The 25,246-nt window shown below is 39.6% G+C and overlaps 1 protein-coding gene across 1 annotated transcript; it reads right to left on the bottom strand.

Annotated features, from left to right (window-relative positions):
* Positions 1-1,687: 1,687 nt before the first annotated feature.
* Positions 1,688-2,918, bottom strand: LOC114398700. Its single transcript, XM_028360864.1, has 2 exons — positions 2,529-2,918; positions 1,688-2,122 (listed from the first exon to the last, which is right to left on the bottom strand). Exons 1-2 carry the CDS (start codon positions 2,916-2,918, stop codon positions 1,688-1,690), a joined length of 825 nt encoding a protein of 274 aa, XP_028216665.1.
* Between the last annotated feature and the right edge of the window lie 22,328 nt (positions 2,919-25,246).

Here is a 25,246-nt window from a genome sequence, read left to right as displayed (position 1 = left end):
AATAGGCGTATTCAAATATAATAGACAAATAAATAAAAGCAAGAAATCTAAAGGTACTAGGTTGCCTCCTAGTAGCACTTCTTTAACGTCCTGAGCCGGACGTGGGATGATGGTTGATTGATCATAGGCCTAGCACCTGCTCGTACCTGCCCCTAAGCTTTTGATCAAAGGAAATGGCATCATGCAGTAAAATGCGAAACAAACCACAAAATACCAATATCACCTTTCACTTACCTTTGTTCCAATTTGGTGTGATATTGATCACTACTCAAACTGAATCTTTATTTATCCTCTGATCCGCAAGATGACAAGATGCAAATGCATGCATGTTTATGCTTAGGAATTTTAAGTGCAACAATTAAACAAGTGTTATTATGTTCAATTTTACTTAAACGCTTATGGTACCCCATTGATGGAGCCAAATGGCTCCAGATTCAAGATCGAGAGTGTGTACTCTAAAGAATTAAAAAGACACAACACAAGAAGTTGAAATGAAAATCATCAATCCAATGTTTATTAATGTTGCAATCATGGTTTACAAAGGATTGGAAGACTTTGGAGACTCCAATGAGTCTTTGGAGAATAACCATGCATTGAACCCTCAAGTTGCCCCAAGTATTTAAGCATAATATCGTTTGACGATATCGGAATTCACGAGCAAAGGCAACTCTTCATTGTCCGTGCTGGCAAGCACCAATGATCCTCCTGAGAACGCCTTCTTCATGATGAAAGGTCCTTCGTAATTCAGAGCCCATTTTCCCCTATGGTCTCTCTAAGCTTGGGATACTTTCTTCAAGACGAGATCCCCTTCGTTGAACTTATGTGGGCATACCTTCTTGTTGAAAGTGTTCTTCACCTGGCTTTGATACAACCGTCCATGGCTCATGGCGGCCAATCTTTTACCTTCTATGAGGTTTAGTTGATCAAAGCGTGCTTGGACCCACTCCGACTCTTTCAACCCTGACTTGGCCAGAATTCTTAAAGAAGGGACCTCTACTTCAAATGGCAACACAGCCTCCATCCCGTATACCAAGGAGAACGGAGTTGCCCCAGTTGATGTGCGCACCGAGGTTCGATAACCATGTAGCACGAAAGGGAGCATCTAGTGCCAATCCTTGTATGACACGGTCATTATTTGAACTATCTTCTTGATGTTCTTATTAGCAGCCTCAATTGCCTCATTCATCTTGGGCCTGTAAGGCGTGGAATTATGGTGTTGGATCTTGAAATCCTCACATATCTCCTTCATCATTTTGTTGTTCAGATTGGTGGCATTGTCGGTGATAATCTTCCTAGGCAACCCATACCGGCAGATTATCTCTTTCTTGATGAACCTGACCACCACACTCCTTGTCACACTGGCGTATGAAGCGGCTTCAACCCATTTGGTGAAGTAGTCGATCGCAACCAAAATGAAGCGATGTTCGTTCGAAGCCTTGGGCTCAATAGCCCCAATCACATATATTCCCCACATGGAGAATGGCCAAGGCGCTGCCAAGACATTCAAAGGCACGGGTGGAGCATTGACATTATCCGCGAATGCCTGGCACTTGTGGCATTTTCTCACATGGATACAACAATCATTTTCCATGGTGAGCCAGTAATACCCTGCCCTTAGGATCTTTCGGGCCATAGCATGCCCATTGGCGTGCGTTCCAAAGGAACCCTCGTGAACTTCCACCAGCATCTACTCAGCTTCCCTAGCATCCACACATCGGAGCAAAACCATGTCATGGTTCCTTTTGTACAGAATGCTTCCACTCAGGAAGAAACTAACTGCTAACCTTCTCAATGTTCTCTTGTCATTGTCGAAAGCCCCATGTGGGTACTCTTTGTCTTTGATGTATCGCTTGATGTCGAAGTACCAAGGTTTACCATCTTGCTTTTCTTCTATTACGCAGCAATGTGCGGGCTTGCCGTGACATCTGAACTCGATGTACGGCAAGTCCACATGCAGGGTCAGCTGAAACATGGATGCTAGAGCGGCAAGTGCATCGGCCATTTGATTCTCCTCCCTTCTTGGATCGGGTCTTATATTAGGAAGTCTAGGAGTAGTATTATTTATGAATCCCATTTTTTCTGCTTTTTCATTGGGCCTAGTTCTTGTTTGTATATCTTTATTCTATATTTTATCAAACTCCCATTTTGTAGCTGCATCACAACTACTTATTTATGTGGGCGCTATAAATGTTTTAATAATATTTGTTGTGGTGTTTATGAATGGTTCGAAATATTACCAAGATTTTCGTCTTTGGACTGTTGGGGATGGAATTACTTTGATGGTTTGTACAAGTATCTTTGTTTCACTAATAACTACTATTCTAGATACATCATGGCGCGAGATTATTTGGACTACAAGACCCAATCAGATTATAGAGCAAGATTTGATAAGTACTAGTCAACAAATTGGAATTCATTTAGTGGAAGGATATGTCATCGGAGAACTCTGTCAGCTTCTTGATGTAGGCCTGGTAGGGTATCAACTTATGATCCCTAGTCTCCCATTCGCCTCTCAGCTGGTGAATCACCAAGGCTGAGTCTCCATATACTTTGAGCAATTTGACCTTGAAGTTGGTTGCTGCTTGCATCCCGAGGGCGCATGCCTCATACTCGACCATGTTATTCGTGCAATCAAAGCCCAACCTAGCTGTGAAGGGTATGCATTGATCGTCGGGGGTAAGCAAAATCGCCCCTACTCCATGGCCTAATGCGTTGGACGCGCCATCGAACCACACTATCCATTTGTCCCTATCCACATCCTCCACTTCTTCCTTGAACAAGGTCGTGATGTTCTCATCCGAGAATTCTGGATGCATAGGTTGATAGTCATGGATGGGCTGCTGAGCTAGGTAATCTGCCAAGGCGCTTCCCTTTATCGCCCATAAATGATGTCGAACTCTGACAGCAGAACCTGCCATCGAGCGATCCTTCCGGTGAGAGCAGGCTTTTCAAATATATACTTGATTAGGCCCATCTTGGATACCATCCAAGTGGTGTAACTCAGCATGTATTACCTTAGACGATGGGCTGCCCATACCAAGGCACAACATGTTCTTTCAAGCAAAGAGTAGTTCATTTCACAGGCCGTGAACTTCTTGCTTAAGTAATAGACGGCCTGTTCCCTCTTTCCGGACTCGTCGTGTTGCCCTAGCATACACCCCATCGACTCATCCAACACAGTCATATATAGGATGAGGGGTCTTCCAGGCACCAATGGCACAAGCATAGGAGGATTCATAAGGCATTGCTTGATCCTTCCGAACGCCACTTGGTAGTCATCGTTCCATTAGACGGACTGGTTCTTACGCAATAGCTTAAAGAGAGGCTCACAAGTAGCAGTTAGCTGTGATATGAACCTCGTTATATAATTTAGGCATCCCAAGAAACCTCAAACTTGCTTCTCAGTGTGTGGCTCGGGCATTTCAAGGATGGCCTTCACCTTGTCGAGGTCCACCTTTATCCCTTTCTGGCTTACAATAAAGCTGAGCAATTTTCCCGACTTGACCCCAAAAGTACACTTGGCGGGATTCAATCTTAATCGGTACTTAGGCGGTCTCTTGAACAACTTCCGCAAGTTGACGAGATGTTCCTCCTTGGTTTTAGACATGGAAATCATATCGTCCACGTAGACTTCAATTTCTTTGTGCATCGTATCATGGAATAATGCTACCATAGCCCGTTGGTAGGTTTCCCCAGCGTTCTTGAGCCCAGCATTTTAGGGCACTTCTCCTCACGTCTGGGTGGGTAGGCTTATATCCTAGCCCAAACCTTTCGCGGTTCTACTTGAACTCCACCAAGCTCGTCATGCCGTCATCGTTCAGACCTAAACCCTTTCTGGGCCTGTATCCATGCCCCAACATTACATGGGCTACCATTAATGCAGCAGTGGATGAGCGGAGTTGCACCGGGGGAGACTCGACATAAGTGTTGCTTACCACTTCCAAAGCTTGGAAGGATGTCTCTAAGGATTCTTCTGCGGCTTTCACATATGGTGTAGAAGAAGGACAACTTACAAGGATGTCTTCCTCCCCTGATACTATGATTAACTGCCCTTTAACCACAAACTTCAACCTTTGGTGGAGCGTTGAAGGGACTACCCCGACTAAGTGGATCCAAGGTCGGCTTAAAAGGCAGTTATAGGCCGAGTTGATATCCATCACTTGGAAAGTGATCTGACAGATGTGCGGTCCAATTTGAATTGGGAGATCAATCTCCCCTCTCACGTTCTGGTGGCTACCATCAAAAGCCCGCACCACCATGGAGCTCAACCTTACGTGTGATGCGTTAAAAGGCAATTTGTCCAATGTGCTCTTGGGCATGACATTCAGCGATGATCCGTTGTCGATAAGAACCTTGGCCACGATGTGGTCCAAATAGTTGACGGACACATCTAAGGCCCTATTATGTCCCCGACCCTCGAGGGGTATTTCCTCATTGGTGAAGGTGAGGTAATTGTTGGGGGTAATATTGCTGATGGTGCCCTCGAAGCCCTCGATAGAAATGTCTTGGGCTACATGGGCTTCATTCAAAATTTTTACCAGAAGCGCCCGATGAGGCTCCGAGTTCATGAGTAGTTCCAACAGGGAGACCCTAACTAGGGTCTTATTGAGTTACTCAATCACTTTGAACTCACTTTGTTGGATGATCCGAAGGAACTTATTTGCCTCTTCGGTGGATATCTTCTTTCTGCCGAAGTCTGCCTCTCCCTTAGCAAATCTCCCAGTCGGGATCTCTTCTTAAAACGTCATCCAACCTACATCGATCAAACTTTGGACCTTATGATTGAAGGCCATACACTGTTCTATCGAGTGTCCCGGGACACCCCCTCCATGATAAGCGCGGGTAGCATTGGGGTTGTACCATCGAGGGAAATGAGACTGGAAAATCTTCCCGAGGGATACCACCGCTATTTGGTTAGCAATCAAAGAGGGAAGTAAGTCTGCATACGGCATCGGGATGGGAGCGAACTCCATAGGCTTCTTTACCGGAAAATTCCTTCCCAAATTGGCACTTGTGCTCAGATTGGAGCTGCCGGCAGGGCGAGATTATGTAGGAGTTGAGTTTTGAGTAGGGGCCCTTTATGGTTTAGCGGGTGCCCTTTGCTGGAAGGGCACTAGACTAGAGGGGTTTTCGACACGGGCCAAAAAGCTTGGCTGGATTTGGGCATATTGGTAAGTGTTGTAAGGGGTTTGCTGGGATTTCGGCCAAGTAGGAGCAGAAGTCACGGTGTGGGCATCCCTTTCCTTCTTCTTTGCCCTAGTTGCTCTGAGTCTTCTATTGCTCATACCAGTCGGAGCAACATAATTGAACTTCCCTCTTTTTAGGCCAACTTCAATCCTCTCGCCCGCAAATACTAAATCTGCGAAGCTAAAAGGCATGTAGCCCACCAACGTTTCATAGTAGAACACCGGCAGCATGTCTACTATCATTGTGATCATATCTCTTTCTACCATGGGGGGCGCCACTTGCGCTGCCTAGTCCCTCCACTGTTGGGTGTATTCCTTAAATGACTCATGCTCCCGTTTGCTCAAATTCTGCAGTTGGGTTCTGTCGTGAGCCATATCAATATTGTATTGGTATTGCCTAATGAAGGCAGTAATCAAATCCTTCCACAAGAGGATACGAGAGGCTTCCAAATTAGTATACCAGATGATCACCGCCCCGACCAAGCTTTCTTGGAAGAAATGCATCAGTAATTTCTTGTCCCTAGAGTATGCCCCCATTTTTCGGCAATACATCTTCAGGTGATTTTTGGGGCAAGTGGTCCCGTTGTATTTATCAAAATCTGGTGCCTTGAACTTTGGAGGGATGACAACATTAGGTACCAAACACAATTTTGTCATGTCAGCGAAAGGGTAATCACCAAACCCTTCGACAACCCTTAATCTCTCTTTGATGAGATCAAGTTTCTCTCTCCCTTCCACTGCCAGAGGCGACCCCCTACAGAGAAATGCAGTGGTTGCAAAGGGTGGGGTTGAGGAGCTCCTACGGTATTAGGTTGAGGCACAACATTAAACGGCATCCCCTCGGTGGTGAATGTGGGATATGGGTCGAAGTCACCTTGAGCATGCTCCTGAGGTTCTTCACGGGCGCCTCCTATAGGCTAGGGTTGCTGACCCTCTAAGGTAATGAGAACGACATGATTAGCGTTCTCATTGGGCATGTGCATGGTGGGCAGCGTATAATTGGGGGGTAAGCCATAGGGATAAGCATTTCTATTATACCCGATCTGTGGACCACCGGTGTTGCCCAACACCTCTCCTTTTTGTCCCACCATGTCCGAGGTGGGTTGGTGCGCTTGGTTCGTGGCAAACGGATGGGTAGGATCTGCCTCGGCGGTGGCGCTGGCGGCGGTAACTGCGGCCGCGTTGCTTTCCATTATTCTCTTCATGCTTAACATGGCTTCCTCTTCATGCTTAACATGGCTTCCATCATGGAAGCTACTTGATCCTTCAAGGCCTCCATATCGGCCTTCATTTGTTCTCGCACCTCTTCTATGTCACCCATGACTCTAGTTTTGGAACGGGTTCGATAGGGGTGCCTTAAAGTGTGTTTAGTTATGGTGTTTTACTGCCTAAGGAACAAAAATGAAGTGAGTAATGTGACAAGGAACTAAACATGAATACATGCTAAAGATAAGTTGTCGAAGTATTGTACTCGTGCAGAATTTTGAGCAAAGACATAGGATTGAACCAAACTCATTTTTATTAAGGAACAAAAATGTTCATCTCATCAAAATTAAAGAGAAAATACAACCGCCTTAGCGACTCCTAATTATGTGGGCCATCAAACCGATCATGTGCTAACAATAATCGAGGAGCCCATGAACTTCCTCGGGGGCCGAGTACACGTCCGCCATCGCCTTAGCTTTGGCTAGCAGTCTTGGTTCTCTATGTAATGAAAAAAATCGAACCTATCCATCCACATCATTGCTTCTCTATGTAATGAATCGATTACTCTTTCTCTCACTTCCCTTTATGCTTGCAGGACCGACACCTTTGCATACTCGTCCTCTAGCCTCTGTTCATGGGTTGCCGCTAGACTTAGCTTCTCCTTATATTGGTCAATGATGGCCCACATGTTTTCTTCCGTCTTGCTCAATTGGTCAGACAAACATCTCTTTGACCTTTGACAAGCCTTCAACTCGTCTTCCAATATAATGCCTTCAACTCTTGACTGGTCTCTCTCGACCCTTTGAAGCTTAAGCTCGTTGTTGCTACCCCACAACGCCCATCGGAACTTGTTTTGGCCCCATTCTTCCTTTCTGGGGACCATTGTTTGTCGGCATGCGACTTTTGTTTGACTACTTCAAAATGTTTAACACCCATCGCCGTGGAATCCGTAAAGTTTCGGGATGTTTCGGAGAGAAACCGACCAAGAACACAAAAACAGAAGTGTACTTAGCAAAGTGGGGTGTGTGTAAATAGACTGTTACACCCTAATTTCATTTGGGGACCGTTGTTGATCGCTTCAGAAGGCTTAACACCCATCACTGTGGAATCTGTAAAATTTTGTGAGGTTTCAGATGGAAAACAGCCAAAAAACACAAAAACAAGGGGTGAACTTATCAAGTTGGGGGTGTAAATAGCAATTTTCAAATCTGGGCCCTTCTAGAGGATTCTGGGCATTTCCTTGCTTAAGGTGGAAACAACCTAGCTCTCCTGGGCGACAACCACTCCCCCGTTTTGTTAAAAAATGGCTTCCGGGACTTCCGTAATGCTTCCGTAAAATTTTTGAAAACCTTGGGTAAACATATTCCACTTGATATTGGTGAAAAGGAAGAGGAAAAAGAAGAAAATCAAGTCCTATATGCTTTCGTAAGGCTTCCGTAACTATTCCGTGAATTACAAAAAGGGGGGTGAACTTATCAAGTTGGGGTGCAAATAGCAGTTTTCAAATTTTCGAATCTGGCCCTTCCAGAACATTTTGCAAGCTGGGTTACTTGAGGTGAAAAAAATTGTTTCCGTGAAGAAAATTCAAGCCGAGGTGCTTCCGTAACGCTTCCGAGACATTTTCGTGAGCAAATCCATGAAGGTTTTCCGCCGTTATTCATCGTTCTACATCCGTTCTTCGTTCGTTTTTCGTTCTTCAACCAGTAAGCGTTCCAATCCAAGACTTTCAATTCATTTCTTGGTTTTTTTGCTTTCATCTTCATCTCGTTCACTTTCAATTTTCTTTTCTTTCATTTTTAACGTGCTTTAATCGTTTATTTAAGCTGTTATCTCGCCTAATAAATGATAAAATGAATTTCAACCGATAATTTGCGTTGTAATCTCGTTTAATCACTGTTAAAGCAAAATCTAACCGATTGTTCACACTGTAACCACCGTTAAACCAAAAGAAGGCAAAATAATAATAAAATAATCAAAATATCTTGAAAAAAATAATAATAAAATAATCAAAATATCTTTGAATAAAATAATAAAAAAATCAACCGGACGTTTTTCTTTGGAAGTTTCCTTGAATGAATTGACTAATAACCAAAGTGAAACTAAGACTGAAATCAACTCACAAATCAAGTTTTGTCTGCAAAAATCACTAAAAACCATTTTAAGGTCCAACGCCTTAAACGGTCCTCTTTGCTTTTATCGGTTAACATGGACCGTCCAAAAGCATAAAATCAACATGTAACTTTGCTGCTCTTGCAAGAACTACGTAGGTCTGATTTCCTCATCGTAATTGAGGATACGTAGGAGCAAAAGCCCCGCTTTTGTCGACCACCCCAAGAGATCGTTAATGGTCCAACGCCTTAACGTTTTCTCTCCTTTCAAAAACAAGAGATTGTTAATGGTCCAACGCCTTAACAAGAGATCATTAATAGTCCAACGCCTTAATGTTTCTCTCCTTTCCAAAAATAAAAAGATCGTTTAATGGTCCAACGCCTTAAACGACTTTTGTTCGGTTAAAATCGATCTTGCGGAAAAAGATCAAAACAACTTAACCAATGTTTAGTTCTGAAAGAACTACGTAAGTCTGATTTTCTCATTGCAATTGAGGAATACGTAGGAGCGAGGGAAACACCCTTGTCGACCACAAAAAGATAAAAAATACAAAAAGGCCCATAAAAAGCTAAAAAAACATAAAAAAGGGAAAAATAAATAAATTTTGAAGTCATGTCTTGCATACTTAATTAGAGGTTGTCGTCCCTTGCAACGGACGCGTGGGGTGCTAATACCTTCCCCATGCATAAAAACAACTCCCGAACCTTTCACACTTAAAGTTCGTAGACCACACGCATTCCGGTTTTTCTGACGTTTTCCTTGAATAAACGTTGGTAGCAACTTCGCGCGCCTTCCTTCCTTGGAAGACACACCCGTGAGCCCCGCGTCGCCCTCCCGCCGAAGGATAGGTTGCAATAGTTGGTGACTCCGCTGGGGGCTGTTTTTAGAGAGTAAGGCCTTCTAATCTCGTGCAATATCATGACTTCCTCTTTTGTTTGTTTCCTTTTATTTCTCTTACGTTCTTGTATATAACTCTTTGATGCTTTTAGTGTGTTTTTGAAATGTATGCATGAGATAGATATTTATTCATTTGATGCACACAAACACCAACACTATTTGTACACATCGTGAGTTGAAAAGGGGCCCTATACCCGGGTCCATGGGAACATAAGGAATGGAGGTGAATATGTGGTCATGCTGGGTCTCCGACTTGCTTGATAACAATGAACCCTTATCTAGAGTTTTTCTCTTTGACAACATATTGTTGTTGGTAGCCCCTACTGCCGCAATATGTTTTTTCGAAGGGGATGATACCTCTAGAAACCATCAAGAGAGATATGACCACCTTGGGAATTATCACTAAAAGCCTTTTTAGTTCCTCCCGTTTAGGTCCCTAAAATAGGGGCACGAAGTGAACACGCTGCGTGCCTTTTAAACACTGCCATGCATATAACCTAAATGTCATGTATGCCTTTGTTGTATGATTATTTGAGGATATTGCCATGTTGTGTACATCCCACTGTTGCGCTTTTACGCATCTGCATCATGTCGTCACACATGCGTTGTATGTTGGTCTCGTCTTTTGTCACGGGAAGCTGGAAGGTCCATATCACCTTTTTAACTGCACACATGGGGCACTGCGCCCCCAAATGCGCAAGCAAGAAGAGATGATTTTTCGGGCTCTCGTGTCTGTAAATGCATTCATATCATGCATCGCATAAGCATCTCTTCATGGCATCGTAATGGACATATTGTTCCTGCATTTGTCACTTACCATATTCATGCATTGCATTTTGCATAAGTCATTTCATCACCATGCATATGCATCTACTAGGATTTTTGCATACCATTTGTTTTCATGTTTACTCATGCATGATCCTTGCATTTTCCTCTGCAAAACAAAAACAAAAAAGGAAGCATGAAAATTCATGCTGCATTCTTAGTTGCATATGTTCGGTACCATGAGCCAACCATGTTGGGATCATAAACCCGTTTAACTTAAAAACAAAATGATTGAACATGGTACCTAATGCATGGTTAACTAAGAAAAGATGTTTCTTCGGGCATCTCAATTTCATAATTACATTTTCCATGCATAGCTTAAGTATGCTCGAGTCATTCATCTCTGTGAAATGTTGTCAAATTATTGGCAATCGAAATTTCCATTCCATGGATTATAGGGTTGAACCAAGCTCATGATTTTATGAAAAGGTTCATCAAGTCAAGCTGAAGTATGGAAGTAACCATCTTGCAAAAAATTGGGGCAAAAGATGAATCGAGTTACATCGCTGCTTCGTCTACTGCCAAACATATTTAGGACTATTGATGTCCTTGTTACTTCTAGTTTCACCTTGACAAAGATGTCATGGACCATGTTGAAAATCTAAATTGATTCAACCCCATGTCCTGCGTAAAAATTTGCAATACTTCAATTGTGCATCATTCGCATACATCCATGCTTTTCATTGGTTGCATTACTCATTGCATTCTTTCCTTGAAAAAAAAACAAACTTAATCATTGTTATCAAAAGGAAAGAACACACTTTAGGACGCCCTTACGGAACCCGTGCTAGAGCTAGAGTAATGGGTAAAGTAGAGGAGGTGCAAAAGCAGATGAAGGCCGACATGGAGGCCATGAAAGAGTAAATGGCCACAATGATGGAGGCCATGATGAACATGAAGAAGATAATGGAAGTCAATATGGTTGCCGGTACCAGTGTTGTTGCTAAGGTGAACCCGATGCCCTCATCTGGCCTCAACCAAATGAATCATCCAACCTCAAATATGGTAGGCAAAGATTTGGGAAGTATGGGCGGCCCCTATTATGTGCAAATTCAAAACAAGCACGCCTTCCCGCCATATGGCTTGCCTCCCAACTATACACCACCCAATGTGGCGTACACTCCCAGTGAGAATGTCAATAACTCCACTCCCATACTCATTGAGAGCCGACAACCCCAAACTGATCATGCACATGTCTCTCAAACCATGGGGGAGACACATGAAATTCCCCACCACAATCTAGCCGACTTCGAGCCTTGTCTCGGATATGCCACTGAAGGGACAACAGTTGGTGGTATACCCCTGCAAAACACTTTGGAGGGCCCTCAGTATCACCCACAACCACACCCCTTGCATTCCACAGCAGGTAAAAACCCTCATGCTATGGCAGAAATGGGAAAGTTGGATCATCTAGAGGAAAGGCTTAGGGCCATTGAAGCAGGCGAAGATTATGCCTTTGCTAAGGTGCCAGACTTTGACAAGTACAAGGGGACTACTTGCTCCAAGAACCATCTAAATATGTATTGTCGGAAGATGGAGGCATACGCAAAAGATTAAGAACTACTGATACATTTCTTCCAAGAAAGTCTTACTGGGGTAGCTGTTACCTGGTACACTAACTTGGAACCTTCCCGTGTCCATTCTTGGAAGGACCTAATGGTTGCCTTCGTTAGGCGGTATCAGTACAATTCTGATATGGCTCCGGATAGGATGCAACTACAGAACATGTGCAAAAAGGGGCACGAATCTTTCAAAGAATACGCCCAAAGGTGGAGAGACCTGACAGCTCAAGTGGCACCTCCAATGACGGAGAAAGAGATAATCACAATAATAGTAGACACATTACCAATGTTTTACTATGAAAAAAATGGTGGGGTACGCACCCTCAAGCTTTGTGGATTTAGTCTTCACCGGCGAAAGGATCGAAGTGGGTCTGAAAAGAGGCAAATTTGATCATCCTGCTTGGACGAATGAGAAAACTAGGGCAAATGAAGAGGGTGAGAATGAAGGAGAAACCCATGTTGCGATTGTCGTTCCTACATGGAAAATCCCCCACCAGCTCAACAACATCATTACTCAGCCAATATCAACCCTTCTCATTACCCACCACCCAGTCATCCACAAAAGCCATCACCAAATCAGCCACAAGGCCTACCTGCTTACCACATGCCCAATGCCTAAACACCAACTTTAGCATAAATCAATAAGGAATTTTGCAGCAAAAAACCTGTAGGATTCACCCCAAATTCCAGTGTCATATGCTAACTTGCTCCCATATCTACTTGATAATGAAATGGTAGCCATAACCCCTGTCAGGGTTCCTCAACCTCCATTTTTCCGAGGATACGACTCGAATGCAACTGGTGCATATCATGGGGACATTCCATTGAGCACTGTATGACCTTGAAGCGTAAGGTGCAAAGTCTAATTAATGCAAGCTGGCTAAAATTTGAGGAGAATCGTTTGTGAATCCTAACATTGACAAGCGACACCACACACGGGGCAATTTTGAAAGCTGTTGTTAGATGTCTCTAATGACTCATCAGGATTTTCAGGTTTATGCCATTTGATCTTTGTCCCTCATCCTCTCATAATTACATCTTTGCTTCCACTGGAATGTGGGTGCAAGCCATTGGTTTGTTTGCTCAAGCAACCCGCGCTCCTGAGTTTGGACTTCCAAGACCATTCAATCAGAAATTACTCGTGCTACACATTTGGTGAGGATGCCGTAAACAATGAGTAAAGTAGAAAAGTTCAAAAAGAAAAGGAAAAAAGCATTTGATTGACTATGTTTTCAAGTAAAAATATAGACGTTCATGTGACTTCATTTTATCATTCCGGAAAGTTTGTCTTTTTCAGAGAGAAGCGAGTTATCAAGAATAGGAGTCATTTGACTTAACCCGTCAACTGAAAAAATTCTTCAACTATCTCTCGTCCTTGAAAAAAAAATTTGTGAGAATCAACCGCTTCTTTCATTCTTCCTTGCTACAAGGTTGTGAAAACAAAACAACGATGGATACCTCAGAGCCCTACACTGGGGCAATGAAAGGCACCATGCAAAAACCTCTAGCGAACCTAGGGTTAGATTAAAAGTTCTCACCCAATGGGTTCCCTGGTAAAAGGTCATGACGAAAGACAACGATTGGTACCTCAAAGCCCTACACTAGGGCAATAAGGGGAACCGTGCATGAGCCTCAAGCGAACCTAAGGGTAGATCAAAAGTTCTCACCTGTCGATGTTTTTAAACAAAAAAAAAAGGGGAGGGACAAACCATGGGATTTCAATCGATTGATTAAACATCAAACAGCTCCATTGTCGTCACTCCAAAATGGTCAAGTGACTAAATCAAACAAAACATACACTCTGAGGGAGTTCCCAAAGAGATTTGCAAAAGATAGGATGAGGTTGCATGAATTATCACTTCTTTCAAAAGGACAGTCAATCTGTGTTTTCCAAAAAAATCAAATCAAAATCAAAATCACAAAATAGGGAAAGAATGTCATGAACATTGTACAACTTTCCATTACATTGCATTGTTGCATACGAAGTCCGCATTTACCGCATTTCAAGACAAAGGTTGCATGCATCTGGATCCCTAAAAATCATGTTGACTACATAGATTTCCTACATCTAATGTCCAATCTTTTTGAATTTGGAATGGTCAGCCCTCTCAATGAGTCAATCTCTTGCTTTCTCAAAAGGGTTGACCCTTGGGTACCAGTACCCTCACCTTCAGAGGGCTACACGCCCTCACCTTCAAAGAACTACATGTTCTCGCCTTAAGAGGACTGCATGCCCTCACCTTCAGAGGGCTACACGCCCTCGACTTCAGAGGGTTGCACGCCCTCGCCTTCAGAGGGCTACACGTCCTCACCTTCAGAGGGTTGTACGCCCTTCTCTTCATAAGGCTACACGCCCTCACCTTCAGAGGACTACACGTCCTCACCTTCAGAAGGCTACACGCTCTTGCCTTCAGAGGACTACACATCCTCGCCATCAAAGGACTACACGTTCTCGCCTTCCGAGGGCTGCACGCCCTCGCCTCCAGAGGGCTGCATGTCCTCACCTTCAGAGGACTACACGTCCTCACCTTCAAAGGGCTACATGCCCTCACCTTCAGAGGGCTGCACACCCTTTCCTTCAGAGGACTACACGTCCTCGCCTACATAGGGCTACACGCCCTCACCTTCAGAGGGCTACACGCCCTCGCCTTCAGAAGGCTGCACATCCTCAGGTTCAGAGGACTACACGTCCTCGACTTCAGAGGGCTACACACCCTCACCTTCAGAGGACTACACGTCTTCGCCTTCAGAGGACTACACGTCCTTACCTTCAAAGGACTACACGTCCTTACCTTTAGAGGACTACACGTCCTCGCTTTCAGAGGACTACACGTCCTCACCTTCAGAGGGCTACATGCCCTCACCTTCAGAGGACTAGACTTCCTCCCCTTCAGAAGGCTACATGTCCTCACCTTCATAGGGCTACACGCCCTCACCTTCAGAGGACTACATGTCCACGCCTTCAGAGGGCTACACGCCCTCGCCTTCAAAGGGCTACACGCCCTCGCCATTATAGGACTACACGTCCTCACCTTCAGAGGGCTACACGTCCTCGCCTTCAGAGGACTACACGTCCTCGCCTTTAGAGGGCTACACACCCTCGCCTTTAGAGGACTACACGCCCTCACCTTCAGAGGGCTACACGCCCTCGCCTTCAAAGGGCTGCATGCCCTCGCCTTCAGAGGGCGACACGCCCTCGACTTCAGAGGGTTGCACGCCCTCGCCTTTAGAGGGCTATGCGTCCTCACTTTCAGTAGGCTCCACATCCGCACCTTAAGAGAATTTAAGATCCTTTGCCCGTAATGCTTAACCGAGACCTGCGCTCCCGGTTAAGGGGCCAGTAGTTTCCTTTTATCATTTCCTAGGCCACCCCCTGATCCAGGAGGAGGGCCAACTATGCGAGCACAACCAGAGGAGGAGGCTATCGCGCAGCTACTATGCATATCAGGGCAAGATTTCAGCCATGCCACTGCAAAGAGACGAGTGCAGATCATGCGCACTAACATGACCACTCTTACACAAATATGGATGACGTTGCTACTTAGCAACATTCTGCCCAGCAACCACAATGCTGATCTCCCCATACGGAAGTATCAGTTGGTCAGTGCCATCATTACATAGGTAAGTATGCACGTGGCTCAACTGATTTCTGATGCCATCCACTATTTGCAGGGATCGCGCCCATAAGACACCCAGTGGACCCGGAGGAGTCCAACAGGGCCCTGGGGTTTCCAGCTTTTGTTGTGGGCCTCAGTCAATCCTACAGGGTGCCCGTCCCCCCCAGCAAGGTCATGCCATTGTGACATAGGTAAGTATGCACATCGCTCAACTGATTTCTGACGTCATCTATTGTTTGCAGGGATTGCGCCCGCAAGACACCCAGTGGACCCGAAGAAGTCTAACAGGGTCCTGGGATTTCCAGCTCTGATTACGGGCCTTTGTCAGTTCTACGGAGTGCCCGTCGCCCCCAACAAGGTCATCAGGCCCCCTATTAACCGGGCTTTCATCAAGAAGTACTGCGCTCCCCAGGCAAGCGCAGGGTGAGATACCACAGCAGCCTGGGGATGGCCGGCAGCGGGTAATAGACACACCGCCGCCACCTCTAGAGCCCCTCGGCTCATCTACAAAGGCTAGAGCGTTGCCTACAACCCGTGGCCGACCAGTAGACGACCAAGTCCAAACTTATTGCTTTTTATGATACTTTGAATGACCCCCTTTCTAGCCAATTTGAACGTGCCCAGCCATACCACAAATGGAAGGGATGGAATTTGCCAAAAATGGATATTTTTGCTTTTTTTTTATCAAAACTAGTAAATCTTATCTTAATTACCTAATTTATTGTGTTAATCTCCCTAAGAATACGTGTACTTAGAGTGATCCTCACACATAGTTAAATTACATTGTCGCTCAGTGTGCAGTACGATTTCGCTATAGATGAAATTTTTATTTAGTTAGTTTCTAAATTTCTACCAACTAACTAAATAAAGTATAAATAAATAAAACTAACTCTAAACTTATACAATTAATATCATACAAAGAATAAATTAAACCACACAGTCATATAATTAAATTATACAATGCAAAATTTCCACTGTCTAGTCTTTAACATTGAGATTTTTTTACACATGTAGAAAATAAATGGAGAAGGAAATTTCAAGGTGTTACAAAAAGCATTATAATGTAACCTAATCTTGCATTAATTAAATTGAATCAATGGAGTGATTTCAAATTAAACCCACCACCAAATGACACTTAACTATCGTTGTGATCTTGGGCTCGACCTTGACAACAACACTAATGTCGGTGTAGATGGTGACACCACGGTGTGTTTTTTTCCTGCAGATCTGAGGAAGGGGTTGTGTGATTTTTTTGTTTCTCATTTGAGAAAGGTTTCTAGATCGGTTTGCTGTTTCCGAATCTGAGAAAGAGAGGAAGAATTGTTGTGGTTGTCGTTGTCACTTGCGGTGATTGTTGTGGATTTGTCGTTGCCCTAGTTGGCTTCATCTAGTGTCACCATCAATTATGCATTGTGCTTGGCTAGTGGGTGGGAGAGATGGGGTTAGAGGGACAAAGTGGGAAAAGGAGGAAAAAATGAAATAAAAAATAAAAAGAAAATCTTGACCTTTGATTGAAAAAATAATACATCCAATGGTTAAAAAAAACATTGGCATGGTACTCAAGTTATTTAACTTGCGTACCCTAACCATCGTATGGAAAATATAAATAACTCTATTATCGATATTATCAATAAATTAAAATCAAATTGACTTTTGCAAACTTGATTTTGCTTAAAACTGTTTATGAAGTGAAGTTATTTGGTATTTTGGATACTATTTTTCATTTGATCTTTAGCCACAAACACCAATAGGGAATTCTAACTTGGTAATATCATGCTAGTCACTTGGTCATCTACTCGTATAAAATTATGATACAAATTAGTATAAAAGAATGTGCGGCTATAATTCTTGAAACCTATACAATATTCATTGAAACTCCCGGCAAAATGGATAAGAAAAGCATCCTAATTTGATTTTGACACAAATATCAATCAATAGGAAGTTTAATATACATTATGAAGCAAATCATGCCTTACACATTCTCTGGTGGTGATTGATCAGAAGGTTTGACAAGGTGCTCTCTGATTTGATCTTCTTGTTCTGTAGTGATCTCCAATTTGGAGGATTTTTTACCACGATATAGAACATAATGTTGAATAATGAAAATAATGTCAAAGAATACAGATACCTGCAGTTGTGTATTACATAAAAAACAATGTCACAAAAATTCATTTTGTCGACCAAAAAACATAGTAGTAAAATTCAAAGATTAAAATAATCATTAGAAATAAAACCAGAGTCAGTACTAGAACCACAACAGCATGAAAAATATAAGGAAAAGAAAAATAAGAAACAACTATTAACGTAAGAAAGAAGTCAAATAATCCCCAAGAGTTTCCCATACCAGAGATAGCAACACTTTTCCTATATTCCCATAGAAGTTGACCCATGAATCTGGAAAGATGGGATTTAAAATAAGTTAATGTTAAATATATAATCAAATGACAAGAAATATAGCAGAGGTGAGGAGATGACAAACCTTGATCTATTGATTGCAGAACCATCTGTCCATAATTTGCTATTCCTCCAGAAAAATCAAGTAGAATGTTACAAATGCTGAAGCCATTAGTACTTTTTCTCAGGAAGTTCATGACTGCCTACATTTGAAACACGCATAATTAAATGGGCAGGGAGAACAATGTTTATGTTGGTAAATTGAAATTTGTGATTTGTTTACCATGTTGCATCAAAAGGCCATTTAAATCCCTCAAATACATATTAGTCAAGTTTATGCTCATAAAAGTGTTTGTTGAAGGATAATCTTCTACCATGTAGGTATAATACTCACTCCATAGGCTCCTAACATCTGTTGGTTCACAAAAAAATAATATAGTCACAAAAAGCTCCTTAAAGTGTAAGGCATCTGTAGACTTGATGCTTCCACCAAGCATTCATGGATACTGTTATCACTTTCCAAAAACCCCAATGGCTAGCTATTTTTTTAAATGTGAGAAAGCATGTGTCATTTGGTAAAAGTAGGTATTCCCAACTTGTTAGACCTTTTACATGAGATAGCAAACACACGTAGGTAGAATTTCTCTTCTTCTGAAGGAGATGTTGTATAGATTTGACCAATAACTTTCATTCTTGACCCTCATTCCTTATCTTCCTTATGCCAACAATAATGCTATGGAATTTCTCTATACAAATAACTTCTTGCTCATGGATCTTTGTAGTTTAAGGGAAAAAATGTGTAAGCATGGTTTTGGAGTTACGATCATCATCCAATATATCATTAATTCGTTGATGTTGATAGAATCACACTTAATGGCGATTTTGTAAATGGATTTATAATCTTTCAACAAATGGATATAATGATTCAAGATAAATCTAAATATTTTCCATAAAGCCTCAAGAGCAAAAATCCACTGAGCATCAATATATTATTGAACATCATCTATATTTGATCCTTTGTGAACCTCTATTGCTACTTGATTTTTGGCTTTTGTACACATACTTATGCAAATATTTAATATTCTTGATGCTACTGCATACTTCAACATTTATGTGGCAATCATATTTTAACAGCAACCAAGGGTTGTAAGGAACCACCCATCTATTATCAACATTTACATTTCTATTTACATACATTGGTTCTTGAAAACATCTTCTATACTCTAGATATGAGTCATTACCTTGACGTGTCTCATCTAAAAACTCTTTTTGGGTACCTTTTTTTGCACTAACCGTTCTTCATAAATGGGGATTTGGGATTAAGTGTTGTGCAAGTTCCATGGATCATGTGCTTAAGTACATCTTCATGTAGTTGTGGTTCCTCTTCATTTTTTGGTATTTTTTCCCTGACAATGCTATCGTAATCTTCTTGGTTGTGTAATTAGTCATTACTTTCTAAGATTAGTAGCATATGCACATGGGGTAATCCTTGTTTCTGAAATTCTGTGACACACATGTAACTTTTAACCTTTCCAAGGACACCTTTATTAATCACATCTTCCTTCAATTACTCGAATTTCACTCGAAAGATTCTTGTTAACAAGTCATGATGATCTTGAAGAGTTTGAAGATTGCCAAGTTCAGATGATATTTCACTCCAAGAAGAATTGCATGTCATTGTTAGGAAAATATCAGGTTTACCATCATTAAGGACAATAGTCATACCATCTTCATAGCATTGTGTCAAATCTCGACGACTACCAATAAATATGATGGTAATATTGTTTTTTGTCCAACATTTTCTTAAAAGAAAAAATATATGAATGTGTTAGTATTGATAGTTGCAATTGTATTTTTTATGACATTCATATGTTATAATAAATACATGTATTAGTTTCTCCTCTGTCCAAAGCATCTTGCAATCCTTGATAAACTTCAGCACAAATATTATTTTGGTGATTTCGAATCCACCATAACCTCCCTGCTTCAATCTTAACATAGTTGTCTACAACATATTGTTGTAAAAGTCGACTTGCTTGTAATAATATAGATTGGTGGTTGGGATGAATCTACAATGAATCAAATCATGACTTTGCATTTATGATAAACTGTTAGTATGGTAGTAATTAAATGATAAGTACCTGAAGCATGTAACTATAATATTCTCAACATGAGATATTTTAGCCATTATGATTCTTTGTGTTGAGGTTTCAACCATATGTTCCAAAAGGCAACAATAATGGACATTGTAAAGGATCATAAAACCCCATTATTTCTTGAATCTCCATTAGATTTTCATCATTCCTTTTGACATTGATATCCTATCACATGCCATTGATTCTTCATCTCCAACAACAATAATTGTTGCAACTTGTGGTGTAGTTAGGAGATTATATCGTGGCTGATTAGCAGGATGTTCTTTAGTAAGTAAGCTACATTCATGAATATCTTGACGTAGTGCAAGTTGTCTAAATGCATGCACAAAAGGGTTGCACTAATGGAGTATTTGTTGTAACTTATAAACCATAGTTTGATGAAATTGAGGGTTTTCCAACATCCTATTTTTGTAATTCGTGCTCTATATCATAAATGTACAATTGCATTAAATGTGGCCTAGAACCTTCATTGAAAAAAATCCTACTATGTTGTGGTATATTGCACCTTGAGCAAGAAAACTATATATACCACATCTAGTTGCCACAATGTTTTCATCAATATAAACTCCAAGGAAAGTAAATGAATGTGCATGGATGTAACTGTTAGAATTTTCTATTTCAATAATTAATATGGGCTAATATTATAAGACAATTATATCAGTTATTTATCATTAGTGAGTTTTATTTTATGTGATCAAATTAAGTGAATCTGTTAGACAACTAAATTAGATAATATAGACTTAAATGAGCAGATGTCAGTGTTGGCCCATTAGGAGATAATGGAAATCCTATTTGGTTAACACACTGTATGAAAGCTATGATCCTCAATATACCGAGCCCTCACATATAGTTTTTCTTCTCCCCATCTAAAAGAGTTATGAAGGTCCTATTGAGGAATAAAGAGGCTCCGGTTGAGGAAGAACCACGAAGCAACCAATTACATTGTTAGTCAGTTATCTGTTATCTCTATAGTATTCGATAACAGATCCTAAGAAGAGCGTGTAGATCAGAAATCACCTACAGATTCAGATTCCGCTGCGTTTGTTTGATCAATCATTATGGATTTAGGTATTCCTAAAACTCTTATTGATAACCTAACCTAATGTGTTCCTGGTAGTTATTGGTGTTTTATAAGGATCCCCTAAAATTCCAACAAGTGGTATCAGAGCACTCCATTACTGTTAGATTATTAGGATTTAACGTTATTTGATTCTAATTATACATGAATAAGGAGTTCAAAAAATTGTGTACACCAAATGGGATAATTCTCTTTGTTAATAGTGATATATATAAATGTAATGTATAAAGCATAAAAAGAGATAATATGGTGTATGATTTTTGTTAGAAACTTTGTTTTTACACCCCTCATTTTTGTTTAGTACGCTCTATCCTTCCTTTTATATTTTAATTACCCCCTTGGAAACCCTATTGTGTGTGTGTTTTAAATGCTAGGAACAAACTTTTTGACACTCTTTTTTTATATATAAAACAATGTTGGAAAGAAAAACTACAACGAGACAAATCTTGACATGCTGACATTTACAACTTCAAAAGCCAAAAGATAATCTAGAATAGAATATAAAAAAAAAACATGAAGCAAAGAAATTTGATACTCCCCTTGGTGACCTATGCTAGCCAAATAATATGCATATGCATTGACCTCCATGTAAATATGCTAAATAGAACGGGTAAAAATCATGCCCATTTAGCAAACTTTAGCTTCTATCTCCGTGACAATAGCCTGATAGTAATTGGAGACTAGATTCCTATCTTTTATCATATGCAAACAGAGAGGCAATCCATTTCAAAAGCAATTTGAACACACTTTTTTTTTTATTGAAATTTATTAAAAATAAAAAATTTTGTGTATTCCACACTATTATTATTCTTTCTCCTAATTTTTTAATCTTCGGTAAATCTAACTAAAAATATGTGAGTGTGATCCTATTTTTTTTTATTAATTTTTAAAATATTTAATAAGATTTTTCATTAGAATTAAATTTTTAAAAATATTTTTTTGAAAGAATATCTTCAAAATATATATATATATATATATATATATATATATATATATATAAATTTTAATAGACTAGATATTATTGAAGATAACATCCACTAAATTTAAAATATAATTAATTATGTTTCTCAATATCAATGTAAATACTATTAAATATTTTAAAAAATTATTTATATTAATATTTTTTAAATACTAAATAAAAATATCAAAATATATAATTTAATCAAAACTGTATATTGTACAAGTTTAAAATCTAGTATTTTGGTAAAATTAATCATTAATAAATAGTATTGTGTCATGTAATTGTTTTAAAATTTGGTTGGTCTAACTTTTTTTTAGCTTACTTCTCCTTAAAAGGAGAAGTTTGGTAACACTTTTCATAAAAAAAATTCTAAAAAATCAACTTATTTTTATAGAACAAGATTAGAAAAAAATAAGTAGCTTATAAGTTTAGTTCTTTCATCTATTTTCATCGAAGAAATAGTTTTTATTTTTAAAAAAATAATTTTTTTTATATTTTTTATGTTTCATTTTAACTTTTCAAAGTAATCAAAAAGTTGAAAAGAATCTAAAATCTTATTAGAAAATTTGAAATGTTTTTTTAAAAAATCATCATTCAAAAAATAAAGAAACCAACTCACTATAAGAAAAAGTCGATTTTCGCCAGACAAAATCCGTTGGTAAGGTTCAAAATCCATCGATAAATATGTATTTTCGACGAGTAAAAATCCATCAGAAAAGTCGATGTCGACAAAAACTTCTGTTGGAATATTCTGTCGGAAACTACTGACAAATTATCTGTCAGTAATGATGACTTTCATTTATGATGGATTATCAATGATGACTTTCATTTTTAACGTACGAATAATCTATCAGTAGGATGACTTTTGATTCCGACAGATCATTCGTTGGTAAAGGGTGCTACAATTTTTGACAGATAATCCATCGAAAACAAACAAGAAATGCCTTTATTATGTTACCCATTACTGACAGATTATCCAACGGTAATTTTGTCATTGATATTTTTTTATATTATCTAGTTATTATATATTATTATATGCTACTACAAATTAATATTCTACAATGACGACATATACAAAACAATAATAAATTTAAAAGATCATAATTTTTGTAATAATTCAACTAAAAAGTTATTGTCATACAGATTAATCTTATATAACTATCTTTAACAAGTCAAGTCATTCATTAATTAAAACATACCACATTTTTAAAACAACATACATAAAAAGGACAAGTAATAATAAGTTTTTTAATACAATCTACTAATTATCATAGTCTGGAGAGTATGGTTGTTGTTGATTTTCCTGTTGTTGCTCTTGCTGATCATTTTGCTGCTCTTGGTGGTTATTTTGCTACTGATTTTGTTCAAAGACATTATGTGTGTCAAGTGGAGGGAATTGCATGACAATTGATTGAAAATGTTGAAATTGACGACTCATTCACTCATTTGTTCCCTCGTTCGGTGAATCTCCACCTCACTTTGCGAAAGTCATTGTCTCAGCTGAATAATCTCTTTTGAATCAGGTGAACAACTACTTGATGCTTTTCTTTTTTGCGTGAGGCTACTATCTCCACCTTGATAATCACGAGCAAGGTCTCTAACCCCGTAGAGTCATCCCTTGGTCTTTCCACCAACAGCTTTGGCCCAACACCTAGACCTAATACTCTCCTTTAAAGCAAGGTCAAGAGGGCTAGTCTCTTATTTGCTAACAGATGATGCAGCCTCATGCTTAGCTTGAGAATATATTCTTTGAAATTCTTATTGTTATTCAAGCAAAGACAACTTTCAGTAACATATTAATGTGAATAAAATGAAGAAAAAAATAATTAAAAAAAATTAACACGTGTCCTAGATATTTCATCAACAAATTCACTAGTATCATTTCTTATATGGGTCTATTGAAATACCTCATCAATATGTACAGAATGACCAAATTCCATTGCCTGCAAAAAAAAAAGCATTGATGAAAAATAAATAAACATTTAATCTTAAAATTATTATTTTCAACAAATATCAAAATAGTTTAATGTAATCACCATGCGCAAGACATGATCATGCATGCTAATGGAGTCACATGTATGAAGGGTCCCACCCTTTTCAGACACTCAATTTACTGCACCTTGTGCAAACTTTTTGTGGTAAGCTTCTATATTCCAATGTGCTAATAGATGGTTCCACACGCCATCTCCAAGCCATCTTGGCTTCTTATGATTCTTTCAAGGATCACAAAACATATCAAAAAATCTATGAGAGGCTTTAGTGTGAAAATTTCTCCTAATCCTATCCTCATGCTCAGGTCTCCACATCACCAACCTTTATATGAAGAGAAAAAAATGTTTGTATCGAAAACACTAAATAATCACAACAATATGTTTTTTCTTCTATGATCATAATGTAATGTCTCATATATAATGATTCAATTGAAGGACAAAATGGCAGCTAGCTAGCGTTGCACATCCATAGGAAAAAAAAATGACAAGAAACATCAATTTAGTGTGATACCTTTAAAACTTTGTTGCCTTCTGGAGCTAATGTGAAATGTGTTCCACATGCTGGTTATTTTGTCAATGCGTATGCTCCTCTAATTGGTTTTCACTTAGCTTTTATTTTTATTTCTTATAGTTCCTTAGACCATTGAATGATTTAATGTGTTGTTGTACAATAGAGAGGATATCTTAGGAGCACATCCCATTCAAGAATTCTACAATGAAGTTGTTTCAATACATGCACTACTTGCATGTTTTTTCTCTTTTGATTATTTTCTAATGGAAAAAAATTTCATTAAATAGAGATTGATTTTTTTAAACTATTTTACGGTTCAACGAAGAATTTTCCCACAACCTGCACTTCAAAACTCAACCCAACACTAGTAAGTTTTCAAGATTGTCACTTGTAATTTTTACTTCTAGCTTTGCAACTTCTTTGGCGTTACTACATTATCTTTTCATCTTAGTATTTCCTAATATCACTATGAATCTTTTTTTTTTTTTACAAAACAGAACTCTAAAATATAAGTGAATAAAGCATAGTCATATTTGCCAATTGAAAATAAACTTGGTAAAGTCTTTTTTTTTTTCTGATCCTGAGATATTGCTTTTGATTCAGATCGGAAACATCTTTGTACCTGACTCTGCTGATCCCAGTAATAGTTGGCATAGCTGCAAGCTTAATTTAAGCAATTGCTCACTTGATCAACTAAGTTAATAGCTTGTGTATAATAAAATTTTGTTACACATAAAAGAATTTCATTGTGCA

This window comes from Glycine soja, chromosome 19 (genome assembly GCF_004193775.1).
Source record: "Glycine soja cultivar W05 chromosome 19, ASM419377v2, whole genome shotgun sequence".
Classification (NCBI taxonomy): domain Eukaryota; kingdom Viridiplantae; phylum Streptophyta; class Magnoliopsida; order Fabales; family Fabaceae; genus Glycine; species Glycine soja.
Note: the sequence above shows the minus strand (reverse complement) of the source record. Positions and strands in the feature narration are given on the sequence as shown.